This window comes from Sorex fumeus, unplaced genomic scaffold (genome assembly GCF_029834395.1).
Source record: "Sorex fumeus unplaced genomic scaffold, SorFum_2.1 ptg000055l, whole genome shotgun sequence".
Classification (NCBI taxonomy): Eukaryota; Metazoa; Chordata; class Mammalia; order Eulipotyphla; family Soricidae; genus Sorex; species Sorex fumeus.
Genome location: NW_026606112.1, coordinates 6,739,947 through 6,763,543, shown reverse-complemented (window position 1 = coordinate 6,763,543; position 23,597 = coordinate 6,739,947). Strand labels below are relative to the sequence as shown.

The window sequence follows — 23,597 nt, the reverse complement described above, 5'->3', positions numbered from 1 at the left end:
TTCAAATTAATTCCTTCAAATATCACAATTTATGTTTTAGAGTGAATAATTTACGAATATCAGAAATAGTTTGTGCAGTCAAAGTCCAAGGTCATTTTTTGTTCATTTGCTTTTTCGTCTGGTTTTGGTGATTATACAAAGCCACACTCAGGGCTTACTTCTGATTCTCTGCTCCAGGATCACTTCTTAAGGGGTTCAGGGATCATGTGAGGTGCTGGATTTGAATCCAGGTCAGACACCTGCCACGTAAATGTCCTACTTGCTGTACAACCTCTCTGACCCCTCAAAGGTCATTAAAAAAATTCTTAAACAATAATAAGGAAATATGTTAATAAATTATGGTAAAATTCAAAAATTGAAAAAAAAATAAAGATTTGGATTGTTTCCTGGAGCTGCGGGACAGAGCAGATCCACAGGGTTGGTTTTTTAGCTAGAACTGCGGGGAACAGGAACATAGATGGACAGCACCAATAACAGACAACCCTCCTTTCCTCCTCCTATCCAGGTATTGGCCCAGCAGGGATATTTCCCAGAGCTGTGGCCACTAACACAGCTGTGAATTATTCTCCCTCTACATTCTCCATAAGAACTATAAGCTGGTCTGTTAGGTGGAACTTTCACTAGGGCATTTTGATTACTGGAAACACATTAGGCCGATAAGTCATTAGGCCGATAAGTCATTAGCCCAATAGGTCATTAACCCCACCTCAATTCATATTACACCAAAAAACACAATAGTAACAGTGAGTTTAAAGGTCTAAACTGAAAAGGTCAAAATGGTAAAGCAATGCAGAAGCCCACCAAGCTTAGTTAGTGAAGAGACTGGCCCAGAAGACCCCAACAGTAAGGAAGCTCTAAACAACCTCTCTGACAAGGAATTTAGAAGGGAGTTACTGAGGATGTATAAGAAGCAAAATGAAGTAATGGAACACACTTCCAATAAAATAAAAGAGGATTTGAAAGCAGATATGTGGAAAATGCAAAAAAAAAATACAAACGGAAATGACAGATCTGAAAAACCTAGTAGGTGAATTGAAAAACTCAGTGGAAGGCCTCAGCAGCAGAGTAACAACTGCTGAGGACAAAATCAGTGAACTCCAAGACTAAGTGCAGAGACTCTCCAGAAAAGAGCAGAAAATGGAAAGAAACTCAAAATGCAGGAAAGGATGTTAAGAGAAGATCGTGATGAAGCCAAGAGGAATAACATAAGAATTATTGGAGTCCCAGAGGGATAGGATGAAAATCTGACGAAGAAGAAACTGTCAAAGAAATCACTGCTATGATGTTCCCAGAGCTGAAGAATACATGCGACCGGATTCAGGAGGCCCAAAGGGTTACAAGCTAGAAGAAATCCGAATAAAAATACCCCAAGACACATCCTGATCAAAATGACAAATACCTTAGACAGAGACAAAATTCTGAAAGCAGCAAGATCAAAGAAAAAAACTGCCTATAAAGGAACATCCTTAAGATTGACAGCTGACTTATATGACGAAACTCTCAGGGCCTGAAAACAGTGGTCGGATTTGGTGAAAAAACTTAATGAAATAAATGCCTCACCAAAAATACTTTACCCAGGTAGACTCTTATTCATATCAAAAGGAACAACACAGAGTTTCACAGACAATTAACAGCTCAGGAACTTCACAGACTCAAAATCATGGTTACAAGAACAACCAAATGGGCTACTTTAAGACAAGTCCCTTAAAAACACCAAACTTGGGCAGAAAGATATGACAAAACCCCATAAAAATAATCTCAACATCAATGGGCTAAATGCACCAATAGTAAGACACAGAGTGGCAGGATGGATCAGAAAATTGAACCCAATATTCTGCTGCCTGCAAGAAACACATCAGAACTATCAGAGCAAACATAGACTCAAAGAGAAAGGCTGGAAAGCAATCCTACAGGCAAACAACTCCCTAAAAAATCCGGGGTGGCCATACTGGTATCAGACCACATTGATTTCAGACTGAAGAATGTCACAAGAGACAGTGAAGGTCATTTCTTATTGACCAAGGGATCTGTACAGCAGGAAGAACTTACATTCCTAAATGCATACGCACCTAACGAGGGACTAGCAAAGTACTTAAAATAACTACTCATAAACTTGAAGAAATACACTGACAGCAACACAATACTAGTGGGAAATTTCAACACTGCTTCATCACCTTTTGATAGATCAACCAGACTCATGCTTAGCAAGGACATACTTTATCAGAGGGAAGAAATGGAAGAAAAGGGCTTAGTAGATATATACACTTTATCCTCAAAAAGCTGAATACATATTCTTCTCAAGTGTGCATGGGACATTCTCCAAGATAGACCACATGCTAAGCCACAAAAATACCTCCATAAAATTAGGAAAACAGAGATTGTATCAACAATATTTTCAGACCATGATGGATTAAAATAGAAGTAAATAACACACACAAACAGAAAATCAAATCAAACTAAACAGCTCACTAATGAACAACAAGTGGTTCAGAAAGGAAAGCAAAGAGGAAATCAAAAGATCCCTAGAAATGAACAAAAATGAGGACACAAGCTAACAAAACTTATGGGACACAGCAAAAGCTGTGTTAAGAGGAAAGTTTAGAGCTCTACAAGCATTGCTCAGGAAGGAAGAGCAATCTCACATAAGTAAATTAACCTCACACATAAAAGCTTGGAGGATGACCAACAAAAGGAGCCCAACGGAGGCAGAAGGAAGAAAATAGGAGGAAGGAAATAATAAAACTTAGAACAGAAATTAACAAGAAGGAAACCCAAAAAACAATCTGAAAGATCAATAAAACGAAGAGCTGGTTCTTTGAGAAAATAAAGATTGATAAACCTCTAGCAAGATTCACAAAGAAAGAGAGAAAACCCTAATAAACCAAATCAGAAATAAAAAGGGGGGGCATCACAACAGAAACTACAGAAATTCAAAGGATCCTCAAAGATTACTTTGAGAAACATTATGCCACGAAACAGGAAAACTTCGAGGAAAAGGATAAATTCCTGGATTCCTATAGCCTCCCAAGGCTGACCCAAGAAGACCTGGAATACCTGAACAGACCTATCACCCTCAAGCAAATTGAAACTGTAATAGAAAGTCTCCCCAAACACAATGCTCCTGGCCCAGATGGATTCACTAATGAATTCTTCCAAGACATTAAAAAGGAATTACTCCCAATCCTCTTCAAGTTTTTTTCCAGTAAACTGAAGTATCAGAAAAACTTCCAAACAGTTTCTATGAAAAAAATATCACCCTGATACCTAAAGCAGACAGAGATACCACAAAGGAAAAGAATTACAGGTCAATATCCCTGATGAACAAAGATGCAAAGATTCTCAACAAAATCCCAGCAAACAGAATCCAAGGAATCATCAAAAAGATCATACACCATGACCAAGTAGGATTCATCCCGGGGATGTAAGGATGGTTTAACATTCATAAGTCAATCAACATAATTCATCAGATAAATAAAAGAAATAATAAAAACTATATGATCATATTAATAAATGCAGAGAAAGCACCTGACAAAATCCAGCACCCGTTTATGATGAAAACTCTCACCAAAATAAGCACTAAAGAAACATTCCTCAATATCGTCATAGCCATCCATCAATATCCCACAGTAAGCATCATTCTCAATGGGGAAACACTAAAAGCCTTCCCTCTACGATCAGGCACAAGACAAGGTTGTCCCTTCTTGCCATCTTATTCAGTATGGTACTGGAAGTACTGGCCATAGCAGTTAGGCAACAAAAAGATATCAAGGGCTTACAGAGAGGAAAGGAAGAGGTCACGCTATCACTATTTGCAGATGACATGATACTATACTTAGAAAACCCTAAAGATTTTACAGAAAAGCTTCTAGAAACAATAGCTCTGTATAGTAAAGTGGCAGGCTACAAAATCAACACCCAAAAGTCCATGGATTTCTTATATACAAATAACAAAAAAGAAAAAAAAGAGACATTAAAAAAAAATACTGTTCACAATACTACCTCAGAAAATCAAGTACCTCGGAATCAGCTTAATCAAAGAGGTGAAGGACCTATACAAGGAAAATTACAAAACACTACTTCAAGAAATAAAAGACACTAGAAAATGGGGAAACATCCCCTGCTCATGAATAGGGGGGATTAACATTATCAAAATGGCAATACTCCCCAAAGCATTATACGGATTTAATGTGGCCCCTATTAGGATACCCATGACATTTTTCAAATAAATAGATAAAACACTCCTGAAATTCATCACTTAATCACTTAATCCCCGTTATTCATCGATTTATTCGAGCAGGTGCCAGTAACGTCTCCATTCATCCCGGTTGCGTGCTAGTGTAGCCCAATGGTATCTGTTCGTTTTAGGAACATGTAGAGCCTCAAACCGATCATTTAGGGTCTTGACGAAGAAGTCTGACTATCTTATAGGTGGGCGTCCACGTGATCTTTTGATGTCTCGTGGAATCCAATCAGTAATGGCTCTAGTCCAGCGGTTGTCTGTAAACCTCATTACATGTCCAGCCCATCTGATTTTTGATGTCTTGGCAAATGAGACAGCGTCCCTGATTCTTGAGCGTTGACGAAGATCAGAACTCCGGATTCTATCTCTCATTTGAGTGAATCGTGATATTCCTAGCATAGTTCTTTCGATTCCTCTTTGAGAGACCCGAATAGTGTTCTCATCCTGTTTTCGTAGGGTCCAGGTCTCTGAGGCATATGTTAATGCAGGAAGAATAGTGGAATCAAAGAGATGTGCTCGTAGCTGGAGGTTCTTTGTCCTTTTAGTTATTTCTTCAATGCTCTTGAAGGCATTCCAAGCCGCTCTCTTCCTCCTGCGCAACTCAGGTGCCAGGTCATTCATCATGTTGATTTCTCGACCTAGGTATATATAACTGTTGCATTCGGAGATGGTGGTTCCGTTGAGAGCGAATGGAGCGTCAGGAACAAGGTTGTTTCTCATAAACATTGTCTTCGTAAGATTCAGCTGTAGTCCGACCTTTCCACATTCACGGTCAAAGTCGTTCAGCATTTGTGCCGCTTGGTTGATGTTTAGTGTTATTAGAACGATGTCATCAGCAAAGCGGAGGTGGTGTAGTTGCCGACCATCTATCTTCACTCCCATGTTTTCCCATTCCAGTTGTCGCATGATGTTCTCGAGGGTGGCACTGAAGAGTTTTGGTGAAATGGTATCACCCTGCCGAACCCCTCTCTTGATATGGATCATTACTTCTTTGTAGAATGGTGAGATCTTGGTAGTGAATCCGCAATAGAGCTCACGAAGGATCCTGATGTATTGAGTTTGTACGCCCTGATTGGCTAGGGCTTCCATGACCGCTTCCGTCTCAACAGAATCAAAGGCCTTCTTTAAATCAATGAACGTTAGACAGAGTGGCATCTTGAACTCCCGAGATACCTCAATGAGCTTGGTTATTGTGTGGATATGGTCGATGGTACTGAATCCTTTTCGGAATCCAGCTTGTTCACATGGTTGTCCTTCATCTAGTGTTCTGCTAATCCTATTCAGGATGACTCGAGTGAATAGTTTGTAGATGACAGACAATAGGCAGATTGGGCGATAGTTGCCAATGTCGTGGATGTCTCCTTTCTTGTATAGTAGTACAGTCTTGCTGGTTTTCCATTGGGATGGAACCTTGCATTCAGACAGGTAGCATGTGAAGAGTCGAGCCAATGTATTGATGAGTACTGATGGTAAGTTCTTCAGGTGTTCAGGTCTGATCTTGTCTGGGCCAGGTGCTCTTTGTTTCTTTACAGACGAGATGGCATGTTGGATTTCGGAAGGGAGAACATTGGGAACGACATATCCATCATGTGGTATGTGGTATGTGGGCAAGTGGATGTGGCTATTAAAGAGATCTGAGTAGAAGTCATGAATAATCTTCTCCATTGCCCTTCTGGAAGATGTGATAGATCCATCATGATGTCGGAGGGCAGTCATCTTGGTTTTGTAGTTGGTGAAGGACAGGCGGGCATTACGAATGTTTTTCCCAGCTTCTGCTGCAACTACCAGTACTGCTGCTGTCCTGTTTTTGAGGTCATCGTTGATGGCTTCTCGTTCTGTGAGGTAGAATTTTGCACGAAGAAGACGGTGGTCTGATCCCGTTTGGAATTTTGGGACAACAGCAACATCGGTTAGGCAAAACCGCCGATTGAATATGATGTGGTCTATTTCATTGTGGAACCGTCCATCGGGAGACTCCCATGTCCAACGTTTAGATTCAGCCTTTTGGAATTGTGAGTTACCATGGAAGGTTTTGGTTGACATGATGAACTCAGACAGTAACTGAAATTCATATGAAACAATAAACACCCACTATAGCTAAAATAATCCTTGGGAAAAAGGAAATGGGTGGCACCACCTTCCCTAATTTCAAACTGTACTACAAAGCAGTAGTAATTAAAACAGCATAGTATTGGACTAGAAGCAGACCTGCAGACCAATGGAACAGAGTTGAATATTCTGTCATGAACCCACAAATATATGGTCTCTTAATATTTGATAAAAGAGCAAGAAATGTGAAGTGGAACAAGGAAACTTCTTCAACAAATGGTGCTGGGAAAAATGGATAGCTAACTGCAAAAAATAAACTTTGACTTCTGACTAAGGCGAGACTCAAAAGTCAGATCAAAGTGGATTAAAGACCCCAATTTCAGACATGAATACATAAGGTTCATGGAGGAAAGTGTATGCAGAACCCTCCTTGATATTGAAGCTTAAAGGCATCTTTAAGGAAGAAACACCATTGCCCATACAAGTGGAATCAAACACATGGACTATATCAAACTAAGAAGCTTCTGCACTTCAATAGAAACAGTGACTATAATAAAGAGAGAACCCACAGAATGGGAAAGCATATTTGCCCAACACCCATCTGATATGATATTAATATCCAGGATATACAAGACACTAGTAGAATCATACAAGGAAAAAACCTCCAAACCCATCAAAAAACAGGGAGAAGAAATGAACAAAAGCTTCCTTAAAAAAATGGCCAAACACACACAAAAATGCTCCCATTGCTACTCATCAGGGAGCTGCAAATCAAAACAGCAGTGAGATATCATTTCACACCACAGAGACTGGCACACATTCAAAAGAACAAAAGCAACCACTGCTGGCATGGGTGTGGGGAAAAAGAGATGCTTTTTTACTGTTGATGGGAATGTCAACTGGTCCAGCCTTTTTGGAAAACAATATGGACATTCCTTCAAACACAGAAATTGAGGTTCTAGAGTTTGACCCCACAACACCACTTCTGGGAATATATTCTGAGGGTGCAAAAAAAGCACAGCAGAAATGACATCTGCACCTATATGTTCATTGAAGCACTGTTCACAATAGCCAGAACCTGGAAACAATCCAAGTGCTGGAGAACAGATGACTGGTTAAAGAAACTTTGCACATCTACACAGTGGGATACTATGCAGCTGTTAGGAGAGATGAAGCCATGAAATTTGCTTATAAGTGGATGGACATGGAGAGTATCATGCTAAGTGAAATGACGCGAAAGAGAGGGGGCAGATAGAAGGACTGCACTCATTTATAGAATATAAAATAACATGAGACTGACACCCAAGGACAGTAGACACAAGGGCCAGCAAAACTGCCCCATAGTTGGAAGTTTGTCTCATGAGCTGGGGCAGAAGGCAGCTAGAATGAAGAAGGGATCACTAAGTCAATGATGGTTGGAGGAATCTTTCAGGATGGGAGATGTATGCTGAAAGTAGATAAAGTATCTGTATTGCAGACCATAATGTCCAAAAGTAGAGAAAGAGTTTGGGGGAAATTGTCTGCCATGGAGGTCGGGTAAGGGTTGGATAGGGGGTATACTGGGGACATTGGTGGTAGAGAATGTGTACTGGTGGAGGGATGGGTGTTTGATCATTATATGATTGAAACTCAAACATGAAACCTTGTAACAGTATCACATATTGATTCAGTAACTAAAAAAAAAATAGATAAAAAAGAAAAAAGAATATTTAAAACCATTACTTGAATGTAGCTCAGTAGCACTGTAGCACTGTCCTCCTATTGTTCATTGATTTGCTCGAGCAGGCCCAGTAACATTGTGAGATTTCTTGTTACTGTGTTTGGCATATTGAATACATTATGGATAGCTTGCCAGGCTTTGCTGTGCGGGTGAGATACTCTCGGTAGCTTGCCGGGCTCTCCGAGAGGGGCTGAGGAGTTAAACTCGGGTTGGCCATGTTGGCCATGTGCAAGGCAAATGCCCTACCCACTGTGCTATTGCTCCAGCCCACTTGAACGTATAGATAAAAAATGTTTCATTAATAGATATTGTATATATGAATTATAGTTGTTGGGAGAAAGTTAAATAACACATAAAAAACAGCTGCAATGAAATATTGAAAGAAGGACATTTATATTTAAAAGTTTTTTGTTGCAATTTTCATAAAATGAGTTATTTTGAATGTATCTGTAGCACTGTAGCACTGTCCTCCCGTTGTTCATTGATTTGCTTAAGCAGGCCCAGTAATGCTTCCATTGTGCTATTGTGAAACTTGTTGTTACTGTGTTTGGCATATCAAATACATCACAGATAGCTTGCCAGGCTTTGCCGTGTGGGGGAGATACTCTCGGTAGCTTGCTGGGCTAAGCGGGGCGGAGGAATAGAACTTGGGCCTACCAGGTTGGCCACATGCAAGGTAAACACCTTACCCACTGTGCTATCGCTCACTATAGTGAGTGATAGTGAATTAATGTATATAAATGTAAATACAGGTTTGGCTGAAATCAAAATGATCCAATGAAATAATTTAATGACTTGTCTAGGGTCATTTCCTAAATAGGTTTTCTTACAGTATAGCAGAGCTATAATCTAGGAAAAAAATGAAGGGTCAAAAATAAAAATCCAAATTTATATTCTAAAAAAAAGCATAAATAGTAGAAGAAATAGAAAACCACTATGCAGGGATATCTTATTAAAAAATCTTATTTTAAACCCTTCATTTTAATTTCAATGAGAAATTAATAGCACAGTTTTGTCTGTAACATTTCCCAAGTTGAAGAATATTAAGGAATCTAAATCTAACTGCGTAAAACACATTAGAAATTACTTATATTTACATAATTGCTATCAATAGCCATTATGCACAATGCTCTGTGCAATTAACAATTCAGAGCATCAAAGTGATTTTTAAAAGTCTATGTGTGAAATTAGAAAAGAAAACAACATATAGGGCTGGAGTAATAGTACAGCAGGTCGGGTGCTTACCATGCACATAGCTGACCAGAGTTTGATCCATCCCTAACAACCCATATGGTCCCTCCAGTACTGTCAAGAGTAATTCCTGAGTACTGAGCCCGCGGTTACCCCTGAGCATCACCAGGTATGGCCCCAGAACAAAATGGAAAAGAAAAAGCAGAAAACAACATCTATTATTATCTTCTTTGTTCTACATACATTACCTAAAGCAGAAATCCAATAAGGATACAGCTCCTTGGTAAGAACGGCGTCATCAATGTCAGAGAGGAATCTTTTCAGTACTCCGGTCACGTCTTCCAGCTGATGTTTTCCAGCCCTCAATTTAAAACTTCTTGCATCTTTTTTGAAACTTTCCAGGAGTTCACTTATGTGCAGAGGATCACCATTCTTTTGATAGATATATTTGTATCCTAAACCTATTACGAAAAGGAAAGTCATAAAAAGTCTCAAATCAAAATCTACTTTGTATATTAAAAATGAATAAGTGCTAAGCAAAAGAAAATCCTCAACACGATTTGATTCAACTAAAATGAAGCCATCTTTAGATTCAAATATATACGTTTAACATATGTATAACATTTATCTCCAGATAAATGCACATACACACGAACACAAATGCCACATAAATGGACAAATGATCTATGAGGAATTTCATCTCCTGCCCCATTACCTATTTCAATCCCCCAATCCCAATGTGTTCTTTATCTTGTTTCATTACTTCAACATAGGGTACTATCTTCACTCTGGTCCTTTTCAGTTCATACACTTGCTTTCACAGCATATTAAGAAGAAATACCAAATATCACATCACGTTGGTTTTTCATTAAGATACTGCTCTCACGACTGTCCCATTCTTCCTTTCCCGCATTATTTTGTGCACTCAAAGCCTCACCACCTTGTCATAACTCACTGTCCATATCCTTGTTCAGTTCCCCAGTTTATCCTGCCAATGATGACAATCCCTAAAAGAGGGCTGTTGGTATTACCAAGGCACTGAACCTCTGCTGCTTCCCACTGTCGAGAGGGCAAAGTTGGAGGCTTTCATTATGTTGTGCAAACCTCCATGTGAATATCTCTAACCCTCCTATCTGCTTCCTCTTCTCAGGCTGAGCTCTGGCTACATTGAACTAGTCAAAGTTCTCTGAACAGACAACTCCCTCATGACTCCTTTTGGGTATACACAATTTCCTCCTAATCAGCTCAGATTTTCTCTGTAACACCATGCTGAACCATAGAGCCCCAATGACCTCCTCTACTCTGTGTGAAATTACCAACTCCTGAACCTCTGTACAAAACAATTTGCACAACTGAAAAATAACTGTCTGCCTACTTGTTTATGTTTGATCCATAAATTTACATGTTCTTAAACACATGTCTTATTCTTTGTGTGTATCCTGCAGGTACACTGCACATAGAATAACATCAAGAAATAATGCCCATGTACTATAATAATTAGCAATAATTAGCAAATTCTGTTTTTTCAAATTGACAGGTTTCTGAGATAGTACGTTGTTGAGTGAATTTTCAATAGCTGGCACTCAAAAGGATACTGGAATGTGAAATACACTGAATAGTGTCAATAACACAATTTATCTACATAAATTTTGATAAGTACCATCATAATTCATTCAAATATTAAAACTTTAAAAATATATAATGCAAGCTTAAGTCAAGTTCAAATCCTGACAAAAGAACAAATCAAACCCCACAATGAACTTTATGAGAAGGATTTGTTCTCTGGTTGGAAGCCTGCCCCAAGTGTTAGGGGAAAAGGCAGCTGGGATAGAGGAGGGAACAATATGACAAAGACAGAAATGATCAGTCTGGGTAAGAACAGCATGCTGAAAGTAGGTAAAAGGAAAAACATCATAACCTCTCAGTATGTGTACTGCAAACCATAAGGGCCAAAAGCAGTGGGGAGAAGAGAGGAAGCGGGTGGGGTGGAGGTGGGGGAGAGCAGGGAGAGGGAAGGGGAGGGAAGGGGAGGGGGGGGAGGGAGGGGAGGGGAGGGGAGGGGAGGGGAGGGGAGGGGAGGGGAGGGGAGGGAAGGGAAGGGAAGGGAAGGGAAGGGAAGGGAAGGGAAGGGAAGGGAAGGGAAGGGAAGGGAAGGGAAGGGAAGGGAAGGGTGCCTCCAGAGGGAGGGGGTTATCAGAAAAAGCTAGGGATATTAGTGGCAAAAAATGTACAATGATGGAGGGAAGGGTATTGGAATACTGAATGACTGAAACTTGATTATAAACAGCTTTGTAACTGTGTATCTCACAGTCATTCAGTTATGTTTTAATTTTTTAAAGGCCTTTATGAGAGCCAGAGAGAAAGTACAGCTGCTAAGGCACTAGCTTTGCATGTGGCCTACCTGAGTTAGATTCCAGGAATAATATATGGTTCCCTGAGCACAGCGAGGTAGCCCCCAAATAAAAACAAAAAAAAATTGGCCTTTTAGGTTTTAAGGGAATGATGGTTTATTGCTGATAGTGACACTGCAATTTGTGGACATTAAGCCACATTCAAGAATCACTGATGGTAAGTGACAGCATCACCTTGTTAAGGATACAATTTTACCATGCCACACCACACAAGAAGTTGTAATATCCCTCCACCATATTGACTACAGCATATACTCCACCACCTTCCATTCACTCCCCTCAATTCCCCTCAGAATCTTGGTTCTATTTTCAAAGTCTAAAGGTTTGTTTTAATTAGACACTGTCTAGTCTCTTGCTATGTGTCTTAAATTCCATACTAGTTACAACATTTAGGTTTTCCTTTCTCTGACTAATTCAGCTAAGCTGATCAAGGGAAAAAGCAAAATTCCATCATGTCTTATAGCCAAGTAGTTTTCTGCTTTGTACGTATGCCACAAAATTTTTATCTACCCATATTATGGGAATTTTGGTTGTTTCCAGATCTTGGCTATATTGTGCATTTCTTTTTTGGAATCAGTGGTTTCATGTTCTTAAAATAGATGCCTGGGGAAGGAAGTGTTGGATCATTTGGTAGTTCTACTTTAAAAGCTTTGAGACATCTCCATATTATTTTCCACAGATGCTGAACCAGTTTACATTACCACTGATACGTAATGAGGGTGACTTTTCATCATATCTTGCCTGCACTTGTTTCTTGCCTTTAGGATGGAGAGAGGGTCTTTTCACTGGTGTGATGTGGCATGGCATTCTGATTTGCTTTCCCCGTATAACCAGAGATATTTTTTCATGTGACTATTGGCCCTCTGCATGTCTTCCTTTATAATCGTCCGTTCACCTATTTCCCTCATTTTCTGATTAAGACTGTTTTTTTTGTTGATGAGATGTGTAGGTTCCTTATGTATCCTGGATATCAGCCTTCATCATATGCTTCTCCTCTTTAGCACTGTTAGGTTTTCCTTTCTCTGACTAATTCAGCTAATCTGGTCAAGGAAAAAAGCAAAATTTCATGTCTTATAGCCAAGTAGTTTTCTGCTTTGTACGTATGCCACAAAATTTTCTCCTATCATTTTCTCCCAGTGAGTTCAGTTCTTTCAAACTGCAGAAGCTAATATTCTTTATTTTTCCATTCAATGGAGTCAGATCACTGAAGACACTACTGAAGCCAGTGTCAGAGAGTGTTTTGTCCATGTTTTCTGTTTCTATGTAATTTTATGTATTCAAGTCTAACAAATGTCTCTTTAATCCACGAGTGTTAACTTGTGTGTATTCTATATATGTGCTCCGATTTCATTTTATTACACATGGCTAACCGGTTTTCTCCATACACCTTTTTGAAAAGTTGTTCTTTTCTACATTTCAAACTCCTGACTTTTTTGTTGTAAATTAATGGCTCATATATTCAAGGGTTCATTACTGGGTTCTCAATACTACTACATTGGTATGAATACCTGCTCTTATTCCAAAACCATACTGTTTTGCACTATAGCTTTATAGTATAATTTGAAATCAGGAAACACAGTTCCTCATATCTTTTTTCTCAGTACATCTTGAATATTTCTTGGGGGTTAGGGGATGTAATTCCATAATTTTAGCACCATATGTTCTATGTTCTTGTAGAAATTTCATGGGAACTTTTATAGTAATTACATTTAATCTTAATAATGCTTTTAGATTTTAACCCAAAAGTCATAAAGTTCAAAATATAGTGACTAAAAAGATTTTGGTCAACTACATCCTATGATTAATGGTCATTTTCCAAGTTCATATTAAATCTTCTCTTCCATATAAGTTGGTTACATTGGGTTTTTCCCATGTTATGCTCAATTAAAAAAGAAAAACAAAACATTATGAGTCTTTCATTGGCTTTATGACTTTAATATACAAGTTAATGTACCTTGTACTAGAGTTACAAAGTGACTATAATGTATGAAATTTAGCTGAAAGCAATCTAATGCTTAGTGATTTTTAAATTCAAATAAGCATCATAGAGAAACTTCACAGATTTCCCTAGAGTAACATTAAACTGGATACAACAGAACTAGTTAAGTTATTTTAATCATTTGTCACCTTAAGAAAGACTCCACAACATTATGAAATTAACATGATTTGAGAATTCCCAATGAGGTTATGATCTCGCTAAATGTAATACATGAACAACTTAAATTTGCTAAATATAAGTACACTAATGCTGAATGGTTAATAAATGAAGATGAAGTTTTCTTATCCCATGTAAAACACATGACTAGAGCTGAGAAATGTTTTATCAAAGAAATTCATAAGAGTTTCATAAGAGAAATGTTGACATATGTGAGCTTACAGTGACAGATGCTATATATTCAAAAATAATTAGCTTGAATATTAATTAAAATTGTGACTAGAGTATGAGCAAAGTACTTCATTAAAATACCATTCTTCCTAGAAGATACAGAAATTCTTTTCATCATAACATTATATAACACTTTGTTACAAATCATTTTATTGTGAATTGTCAAAATGGAATGCAGGACCCATGACTCTGTCTTTAATTGATGACTCCCTCTATAGTATTTCCAGTACAAACATCAACGGTAAGTATACAACTGGTACTCAATAAGTAATATGCTAATGACACAACGATTTCCTGTAGCTCTCTCGTCTTTTTTTAAATTTTTTTTTTATTTTTGCTTTTTGGGTCACACCCAGCGATGCACAGGGGTTACACCTGGTTCATGCACTCAGGAATTACTCCTGGCCATGCTTGGGGGACCATATGGGATGCTGGGAATAGAACCTGGGTCGGGCCACGTGCAAGGCAAACACTCTACCTGCTGTGCTATTGCTCCAGCCCCTCTCCCATCTTTAAAAAAAAAAAACTAAATATGATAGACTAAATTGAAAGACAATTCTAATGTTGAAAAAACAAGTTCATACACGTTCCACAAATATTAGCTCAAGCATGTGACTTTTCCACATTTTCAAATTCAAACAGCATTTATTTATAGATTATAAGGTATACAGTGTACATAAAATTACATAGTTAAGAAATATTTTCCTTTTAGATTATTAAGAAAATGTACAACAAAGAGAAAGTATTTGAAAAAGACACTGTGATTTGAAAATAAACATTTTCATGTTTAAAGGTTACTTTTCAGATACATTTAAAATTCTACCATACCACAAAAGATCAATCTGTTTTTCTACCTGTATGCAAACTAGTCAGTTTCCTGTTACCAATTAGTAAAAATTATATTATCAATATAAGTATCCATCCAATAGCATCCAGAGCAAAGTGTATATGAAATACACAATCTACATTTCATATGCCTGTCAAGAAAAAAGTTCATTGCTATCTACTATCCCAGAGTTTACCTCCACACTTAATTATCAAGTTGAAAACTATTAAACTTATAATATTCAATCTATTTTTAGTGCATATTTTAAAATAAATTCTTTCAATTGTGATATTTAAAATATTGATTCATGATGAGGAGAATACGGCACATTATGTGATTTAAATAATTTTCAATGGGAGAAGGAAAGGCACTTAGTTGAAAAGTGACTATACATTTTTCACTGATAAGTCCTCTAATGCAGGTCCACGTAGGTACCACTTACTTAGAAAGATACTATAAGTTCTGGGGGTTGAATAAAAGCTCTGTAATACTCACCATACTGTGTAACAAATGCTATACAGCTGCTCACGATAATGGGAACGTCATTTTTGCTGAGCTGCTGATCTTGTAATGCATTACCATCTGTACCTGCTGCTTTTTCAATTGCTGTATGCCAGACTGTGAAATCCAACTTGGTATGCCCATGGATGTATAATGTTCTGTAAAATTTAAAAGGCATTTCAAATTATAATTCTGTTTTTTTTTAAAAAAAACTTATTTCTAAACAGAATATCCTTAAATTCATTGCAAAAGTCATCTTGTCTCAGTCGTGGGAAGAGTCTTCCTTTGTCCCATCACTAATACCAAGTCAATGCTTCAATTGCCTGCACAGTCTTATCCCCAAGGGGAATAAGATTTCTGAGTTTGTGATCTCCTTTCTTTCCATTCCCCAGCTTCCATTTTTCTCTTCCTGAAGTTACTAATTCTGGCAAGAATCACCGGTGACAATAATAAATATTTATGGCTGTATTTTTTTTAAATTCTTATAATAGTCATTAATTTACTGAAAGAGAACATCCAATTTGCCTTTTGTTACAATACCTTCAGCTTTAACTCCTATTTTCAGGTCAGTTATTCTCATGCTGGAGAGATAGTAAAGTGTTAGGGCTCTTGCCTTGTAGACAGGCAATCAATCCCTAGCACCCCATATGGTTCCACAAGCCCTGTCAGGAGAGAGCCCTGAGCCCCAAACACAAAATTTTTCTTAAAAAAGTAAAACAACAAAAATAGTGCTTACCTCCAAAATCAATAAATTGGACATTAATGGCTAATTTACCATAATGGTTATTCATATTTATTTTCTGACATCTTCACATTACTTGTATCACAAGCATCTCAAACCTTTTCCTCTCCCATACCAAACTGCTCTATCTAGATGACTGTTCATTGAGTCCACCAGGAAAAAAAAAGGCATTTAATTGTTAATTGGCCTCTCACCTCAACCCACGCTGCTATCACTGTCACATGGTGTTCAGATTCAAAATTCTCTGGATTCCTGTCCCCTAACAAATTACTCTGTGCCCTGTTTTATGCCAACACTGCTTTATTTCAGGCTTTCTATGGCCCTGTGAGGTCAGAAACTACCCTCTAAAGAGACCCCTCCCCAATTCTTCATCTCTCCAATGCATTCGGGGGAGATCTGAATGATCTTTCGAAAATGCAGTTAAAATATTTACTGTCATTGTTCTTCTCCAGATCATTCTTGAAGTATGCCACACAATTTAAAGGTCTCTGTGATCTGACCCCTATTTTTCTCTCCAACTCTGCCATTTACACACTGTCAAGTCAGAAACACACACATGGGCATGGTCCCATTTTCTAACCTTTGTCAAAAATATGTCCTGCTCTTTGGATGGCGCTCCATCCGCTAATCCAGAGGTTGAACTTGTGCTTCCTCCTAATTCAGGATAGCTAGCTGCTTGTACTATGCAACTCTTTTAGCTGGTAGAACTCAAACTTTACATCTGGAAGCAAGAAAGCATATATGTGTCCCAAGTGAATGGCATTTGGTAAATCCATAATACTTGTACATTTCTATTACTAGTCTTTTTTTTTTCTTTTTGGGTCACACCGCACTCAGGAATTACTCCTAGTGGTGCTAGGGGATCATATGGGATGCTGGGAATCAAACCCGGATCAGTCACGTGCAAGGAAAATGCCCTACCCGCTATCCTATCGCTCCAACCCCTCTAATATTACTAGTTTTAAGTCCACAATGCAACATAGTTTGCTAAGATTATTATCAATGCATATCATGTACATTTACATGACAGTAAAATCATTTTTCACATTGCTGGAATTTCACTGACCCTAATTTTAAAATAAAGCAAAAGTCCTTTACTTTCTTTTCTCTTCAAAGCTATTCTCATCTAATTGCACTCACTTCAAGCATCTTCTGAACTTGCAGTAACTACTCCTTCCTTGGCTGACATTTGTGCCTGTAATCTTCACTGTTTGCTTTCTGACATCGTTATCTATTGTTTTATCTCCCACACCATCACAGTAGTCTTGACCTCCAGGTTTTCTAATTTTCTTTTTGAAGAATTCTGACACTTGCTCTAATACTCCTGATATGCTTTAGCCTTTTCATTTATCTTACACCCATTTTGAGCTCAAAAGCCTGCAAGAGCTGGGTATTATCAATTCATATGAAACTAGATTAATCTGGGTCATTTCCGTGAGAAATACCATGTCCCTATGTTATGTGACTTAAAAAAATCACATTATGATAAATACAAGACTTTCAGCAAAGAATGAATAAAAAAAAACTTTATTAGTTCTGGAGAGAGTACACCATTTAAGGTGCTTGACTTGCATATGGCCTATCTTGGTTTGAACCCCGGCACCAAATATGGTATCCTGAGCACAACCAGGAGTAAACCCTGGGTACAGAGTCAGGAGGAAGTTGTAAGCACAACTGGATGTGTCTCTCTTCCCCAAAACCAAACATATTACATAAAGTTACTGTTGTTAACCTAATAATTAAGATTGAGATGTGATGCGCACCCTTTTAAAGGTTGTGTATTTTGGTAAGCAGTTCAAGAAATTTAAATGCAAAGTCCCTCCTAACATACCAATAAAATTCTGCCATTAACTATGAATGTTTCAAACTTCAATTCTTTTTCTTTCTAGTCAGAAGAAATCCCTCGATGGAAGTATAGCTGTCTTCTTATGAACTACTGAAGGATACAACAAGTAATGACAAGTTAAGTCCTGAGTCAACTTGTCAAAGGCTGAATCCTAAAATATATCATCCAGTGCAGTAAATGTTTGACATTTAATAGCATCAGTTCAACAGCTTTTCTCTCTGATGCTTATCTAAGCTTTGCACACACTGAACAAAGCATCAAAAGACATTTTCAATACAGATGCTGGTCAACTCTGTGATTTCAACTGTGATTAAATAATGACTAAACCTTTCTGGTAAGAAATGCCCCCAAATATTCATTTACCTTTCAAATGTATAAGAAGTTATTTTGAAGAGCTGTAATTAGTTTACAGAGAAAGTAATCTAATTATCCATTCCCCAAAGATAAAATGTAAAGGCTACTCTAAAACAACGTTATATGTTCCCATGCACCAAGATCATTTGATGAAGCCTCTGATGACAAATACAAAATTTCCTCACAATTGAATTATCTGGGGCTGGAGAGAGACTACAGCTGGAAGAGGATGTGCATTGCACACTGCCAAACTGGGTTTAATCCCTGGTACCCCACATGGTTTCCTGAGTGTGCCAGGAGTCAGCCCTGAGCATAGAGCCAGGAATCAGATATGGGAGCCAAACCTAGTGGCTCCAAAACCAAAAATAAAATAAATTACTTGGAAACTAAAACTACTGCTTTGGTCTTAGTAAAATTATCTCCCTCAGGCCCCTCAGTTTTTCATACTAAAATCCTACCTAGATTCTACAGTCAATCCAGATGCTATTCTTCAAATTATTATCTTTTTATAGAAGAATTCTTTCCTTTCCTTTTTTCTTTAATCAAATCAAAAATCTTTTTAAAAAGCTGTCGGTTGACAAGGGGTTGATATCCAGGATATACAAAATACTGGTTAAACTCCACAAGAAGAAAACATCCAACCCCATCCAAAAATGGGGCAATGAAATGAACAGAAACTTTCTCAAAGAAGAAATCCGAATGGCAAAAAAGCACATGAGAAAATGCTCTACATCATTAATCATCAGGGAGATGCAGATCAAAACCACAATGAGATACCATCTCACACCTCAGAGACTGGCCCACATTCAAAAGAACAAAAGCAACCGATGCTGGCGTGGATGTGGCGAGAAAGGGACACTCCTTCACTGTTGGTGGGAATGTCCACTGGTTCAGCCCTTCTGGAAAACAGTATGGACGATTCTCAAAAAATTAGAAATTGAGCTCCCATTTGACCCAGCAATACTACTCCTGGGAATATATCCCAGAGAGGCAAAAATGTATAGTCGAAGTGACATCTGCACTTGTTTGTTCATTGCAGCCCTCTTTACAATAGCCAGAAACTGGAAGAAACCTGAATGCCCAAGAACAGATGACTGGTTAAAGAAACTTTGGTACATCTACACAATGGAGTACTATGTAGCTCTTAGAAAAGATGAAGTCATGAAATTTACATACAAGTGGTACAATATGGAAAGTATCATGCTAAGCGAAATGAGTCAGAAAGAGAGGGATAGACATAGAAAGATTGCATTCATCTGGGGGATATAAAGTAACAAAGTATGAGATTAATACCCAAGAATAGCTGAGATCAGCACCAGGAGGATTACTCCATAACTTAGAGGCCAGCCGGGTATCCTAGAGGAAAGGGCTATTCAGATAGGGAAGGGAGCACCAAATAAAGGATGTTTGGAGGATCCTCCCAGGAGGGGAGATGCATGTCGAAAGTAGACTATGGACTGAACATGTTTGCCACTCAATGCCTCTTTTGCAGACCACAACACCCAAAAGGAGAGAGAGAACACAGGGGATTGCCCTGCCACAGAGACGGGGGGATGGGGGGATGGGGGTGGGAGGGATATTATCCATGGTGGTGGAAAATGGGCACTGGTGGAGGGATGGGTATCTGATCATTGTATAATTGAAACCAAAGCACAAAAAATTGTAAATCTACAACTTTAAAAAAAATAAAATAAAATAAAGGGGAAAAAAAAAAAAAAAAAAAAAAAAGAGGTTATCTAAGGAAGTATAGATACTAATGTGGATTGATGAGTGTTTTGACTGCCCATGACATAACTTTCTTCCACTGTGCTGATAAACCTTTGATTATATATGTTATTGCCGCCCCCAAATACCTGTGCTCAGGAGGAAGATCATTAAAATAGTTAGCTAGGAGGATGGTCACTTATGTCATTCATTAAGAAATGCTATTAGAATGCTCTACATTGTGGAAAACTTATGGAAAACTCAAAAATACTTTTAAATCTTTGATAAAAATAAAAATAATTATGGATCTGCTTTCTATTCCCCACAAAAAAAAAAAAAAAAAAAAAAAAAAAAAAAAAAAAGCTGTCGGTTGACTATGAAGAAAGGGCTTTTAACGGAATAAAATATACTTCTGATACAATATTTATATTTATATCCACCTGATTTTAAATAGTCACACATTTTATATCATGACTTTCTAATTGGGGGAGGGTAAGTTTGAAGAATCCCTTGTTTATGCAAAACCTGTGGGAGTGGTTATTGAAGATTTGTCTGCCCCAGGAACATTCAGATTAAATGTTCTCTACAAATTTAATCATCAAAAAGTTACAAAAGCAGTCAACTTATATTGTGGGCAATCGGCTATTATTTAATTTGCAATTGCATGCACAATTTAGAAACCACTTTAAGATAATTCACCCTCAAGAGTATTGCTAATGTATCAGTCGCTATAAACCACTATTCAAAGGAGGAGAGGGGATCCCAAATAGTAGGATGATAAGAAATAACAATCTTGAACTTAGGCTATTTATCTTCCCAAATTGAGAGAAGTAGTCTGTTCCATAATTGTGGTACATATCGACACAGCGCTTATTCCCTGGGGGTTAGCATCTTTATGTCTGCATTTTACAATTAAAACTGAAATCTGTCAGGTTTGAGAGGCATCATGCATATTACTCTAGAAGAATCAAGAAATCTTCAGAAAATAAAGGTGAAATTAAAAAAGAAAATGTACTGCTTTCTGGTTCTGATAATACAGCCAAGTTTTTCATATTGTCTTTATTATAACTCGTTACATTTCAGGAGAAGTTTAGTAATAGAAGTCTTTGACAAATGGTTTGCCACTACACAATGTGAAGATCATGAATGCAGTTGCTTATGTAGCAGAAAGAGATACATAGATAATATGGCTTAAGTCAGAAGTATTTATCAAATGGTAAGAAAAGATATTAACTTTATCTATTGGACATTCCAGTCAATGTGCATGTATGACCCCACTGTTCAGAAAAATGTCCTCTGACCTGGTGACCCAGAACATTCAGTGACTAACAGCAGATAATCGACCAGATTATTTTTATTTTCACACAAAGAAATCCTGATGAAATCTTAAAAGGAAAGCAAAGGATCTAAGTTTCAATAACAGAATCAAATAATATGGCAGAAACCCTTAAGTGTGATCAAGAAAGGTTTATTTTTCAAAATAATCATTTTTAAAGTATACAAAGAATACACATTAGAGCAAAGCCATCTGGAACACCTTCTGTTTAGAACTTTTTAGAGCAAAAATGCTTCTGTGTATGGAAAATACTATTGCAATATTTTCCTGTCTAAAAACATTCCTGCTACGTAGAGAAGTTTACCATGAAAATTAAAATATGTATCTAAATAGTGACTATAATCAGTGGCTGATTATCAACTTATAAACTTCTCCAGTTTATGGGGTAGGGAACCATCTCTCCTTGACTTTAAGAAACATCAATATATTTCAATCAAAGGCAGAGGAGCCTGGGCATCGAGAGCTCCCCTATCATGGTTCCCAGTAAGTGAGCCATTGTGTATGTAGATGGAGACACTAAGGAGAGCTAGAAAGTACATCCAAATTCAATGGATGCATTAAGAGTAGAGTCTGGGATATGTCATACAGACAATTGGCAATCACCCTTAAAGTATAAGCCCTGACAATTACCTGTTCTATTTTTACCTACATTTTCCTCTACATCTGAGACCTCTGACTGTTTTATTCTCTCCTTCCCTGGGCATATGTTTGCTGCCCTATTATATTCAAAAAGACCTAAACTATTGTATTCAAGGATTACAAGACCTTAGAGATTTTGTTTGGGGGTATGATTCCCACAGGAAAGCAAGGACAGAGAAAATAAAAGTGAATGTAATTCATTAATTGTATTCATGATTTGCAATTATGGTAAAAAAAATCTTGACTCTTCCAAGTCAAAAACAGCAATGGAGGTGAAAACTTTAACTCACTCAGTTATTTATCACTCAGTTATTCACACTACCTCTATATGCTATCTACAGGAATATCTGGAAATTATTTCATAAAGACTCCACTTCACTGGCTGTTGACAACTCTAACACAATATACTTTAGCTTACTGTCATTAATTCTCATGAGGCTAACAGACAGATGATAAAGATAGCAATGCAATGGTATTTAAACGGCTCCTAAACAACAGATCTATAATTAAGTAGCTTGCTTTTAGAACTGGGACAGAGTACATATTTCTGATCTCAGCATATGATATAACCATTCATACAGCCACCCAAGCCAAAAGTTCAGGAGTCATCTCTATCTTCAAGATCAGAAAGCAATTGAAAAGCATCAGACATTTATCTTTCTTTCAATCTCTCACCAAACTAGAAAGCTACACACATTAAAAATCATCTATCAGTTCCTCTTTTCTTTTCATTACATAAGGGCCCTTGGTCTCTTCTTTTCTCTTTTATACCTTCAATCTCTACCTATTTTATGTCTCTTTCCCATCAAAATTTAAACTTGTATTACCTGAAACAAATGGAACAATGATCTTTCCGGGTCAAATTCTTTTTACCTTGCTAATCCTATTAACCTCCAGACATTCATGACAAACTATCCTTACCAGCTGTTTCAATTTACTTAGTCCCCAGCTATAATCTAATCCTCTTTTTCACCACTTCTGTTCTACTCAAAGTCACCAGATGGACTGCATCACTTATCCAGGAGAGCAACTGCCCTCATCAGACATGCATCCTTGGCCACACTTGACATTTTGTCTATCCCTTCCTTTTTCAGATACTATTTTCTGGGTTTTCTGACACCCAGCCCCTGGTCTCTCACTTCATTCTCTGTATAAAGTAGCTCAATATCCTCCCTGCCAAAAATCACCTCCATCTCCAAAAAAATCCTATATCTACATGACCTGACTCATTGCTTTTCTCCCTTCTCTACAGATCTCCTTAAGTGATTTCACTGTATCCTGCTATAAACATTAACACACCAAATCTGTATTTCATCTTTGACTTTAAGCATCAGATCCATAAATATAATCACCTTCTGGAAATTTCTCCTTAGAGCTTGACATAAGTTCCTTACTCAACTGACCTAAAACCAAATTCATGCTCTCCCAAGCTCTTGGATCTTTTACCACTAAGACCACGAAGACCACTGGGCAATATGCATAGGCATATACACACAAAGAGAGAGTTGCATCGGGACGTACCACTGCATCACTGTCATCCTGTTGTCCATCGATTTCCTTGAGCAGGCACCAGTAATGTCTCCTTCGTCCTACCCCTGGGATTTTAGAAAGTGCCACATTTGAGGCTCTTTCAGGGTCAGGAGAATGAGACT

General features: G+C 37.8%; 1 protein-coding gene across 1 annotated transcript in view; it reads right to left on the bottom strand.

Annotated features, from left to right (window-relative positions):
- Positions 1-23,597, bottom strand: part of ARAP2 (ArfGAP with RhoGAP domain, ankyrin repeat and PH domain 2) — a 207,555-nt gene that overhangs the window by 57,791 nt on the left and 126,167 nt on the right. Inside the window, exons 20-21 of the mRNA XM_056125562.1 lie at positions 15,319-15,482; positions 9,449-9,661 (exon numbers count right to left, since the gene is read on the bottom strand). Of these exons, the coding sequence (XP_055981537.1) occupies positions 9,449-9,661; positions 15,319-15,482 (377 nt within the window). The remainder of the gene's footprint in view (positions 1-9,448; positions 9,662-15,318; positions 15,483-23,597) is intronic.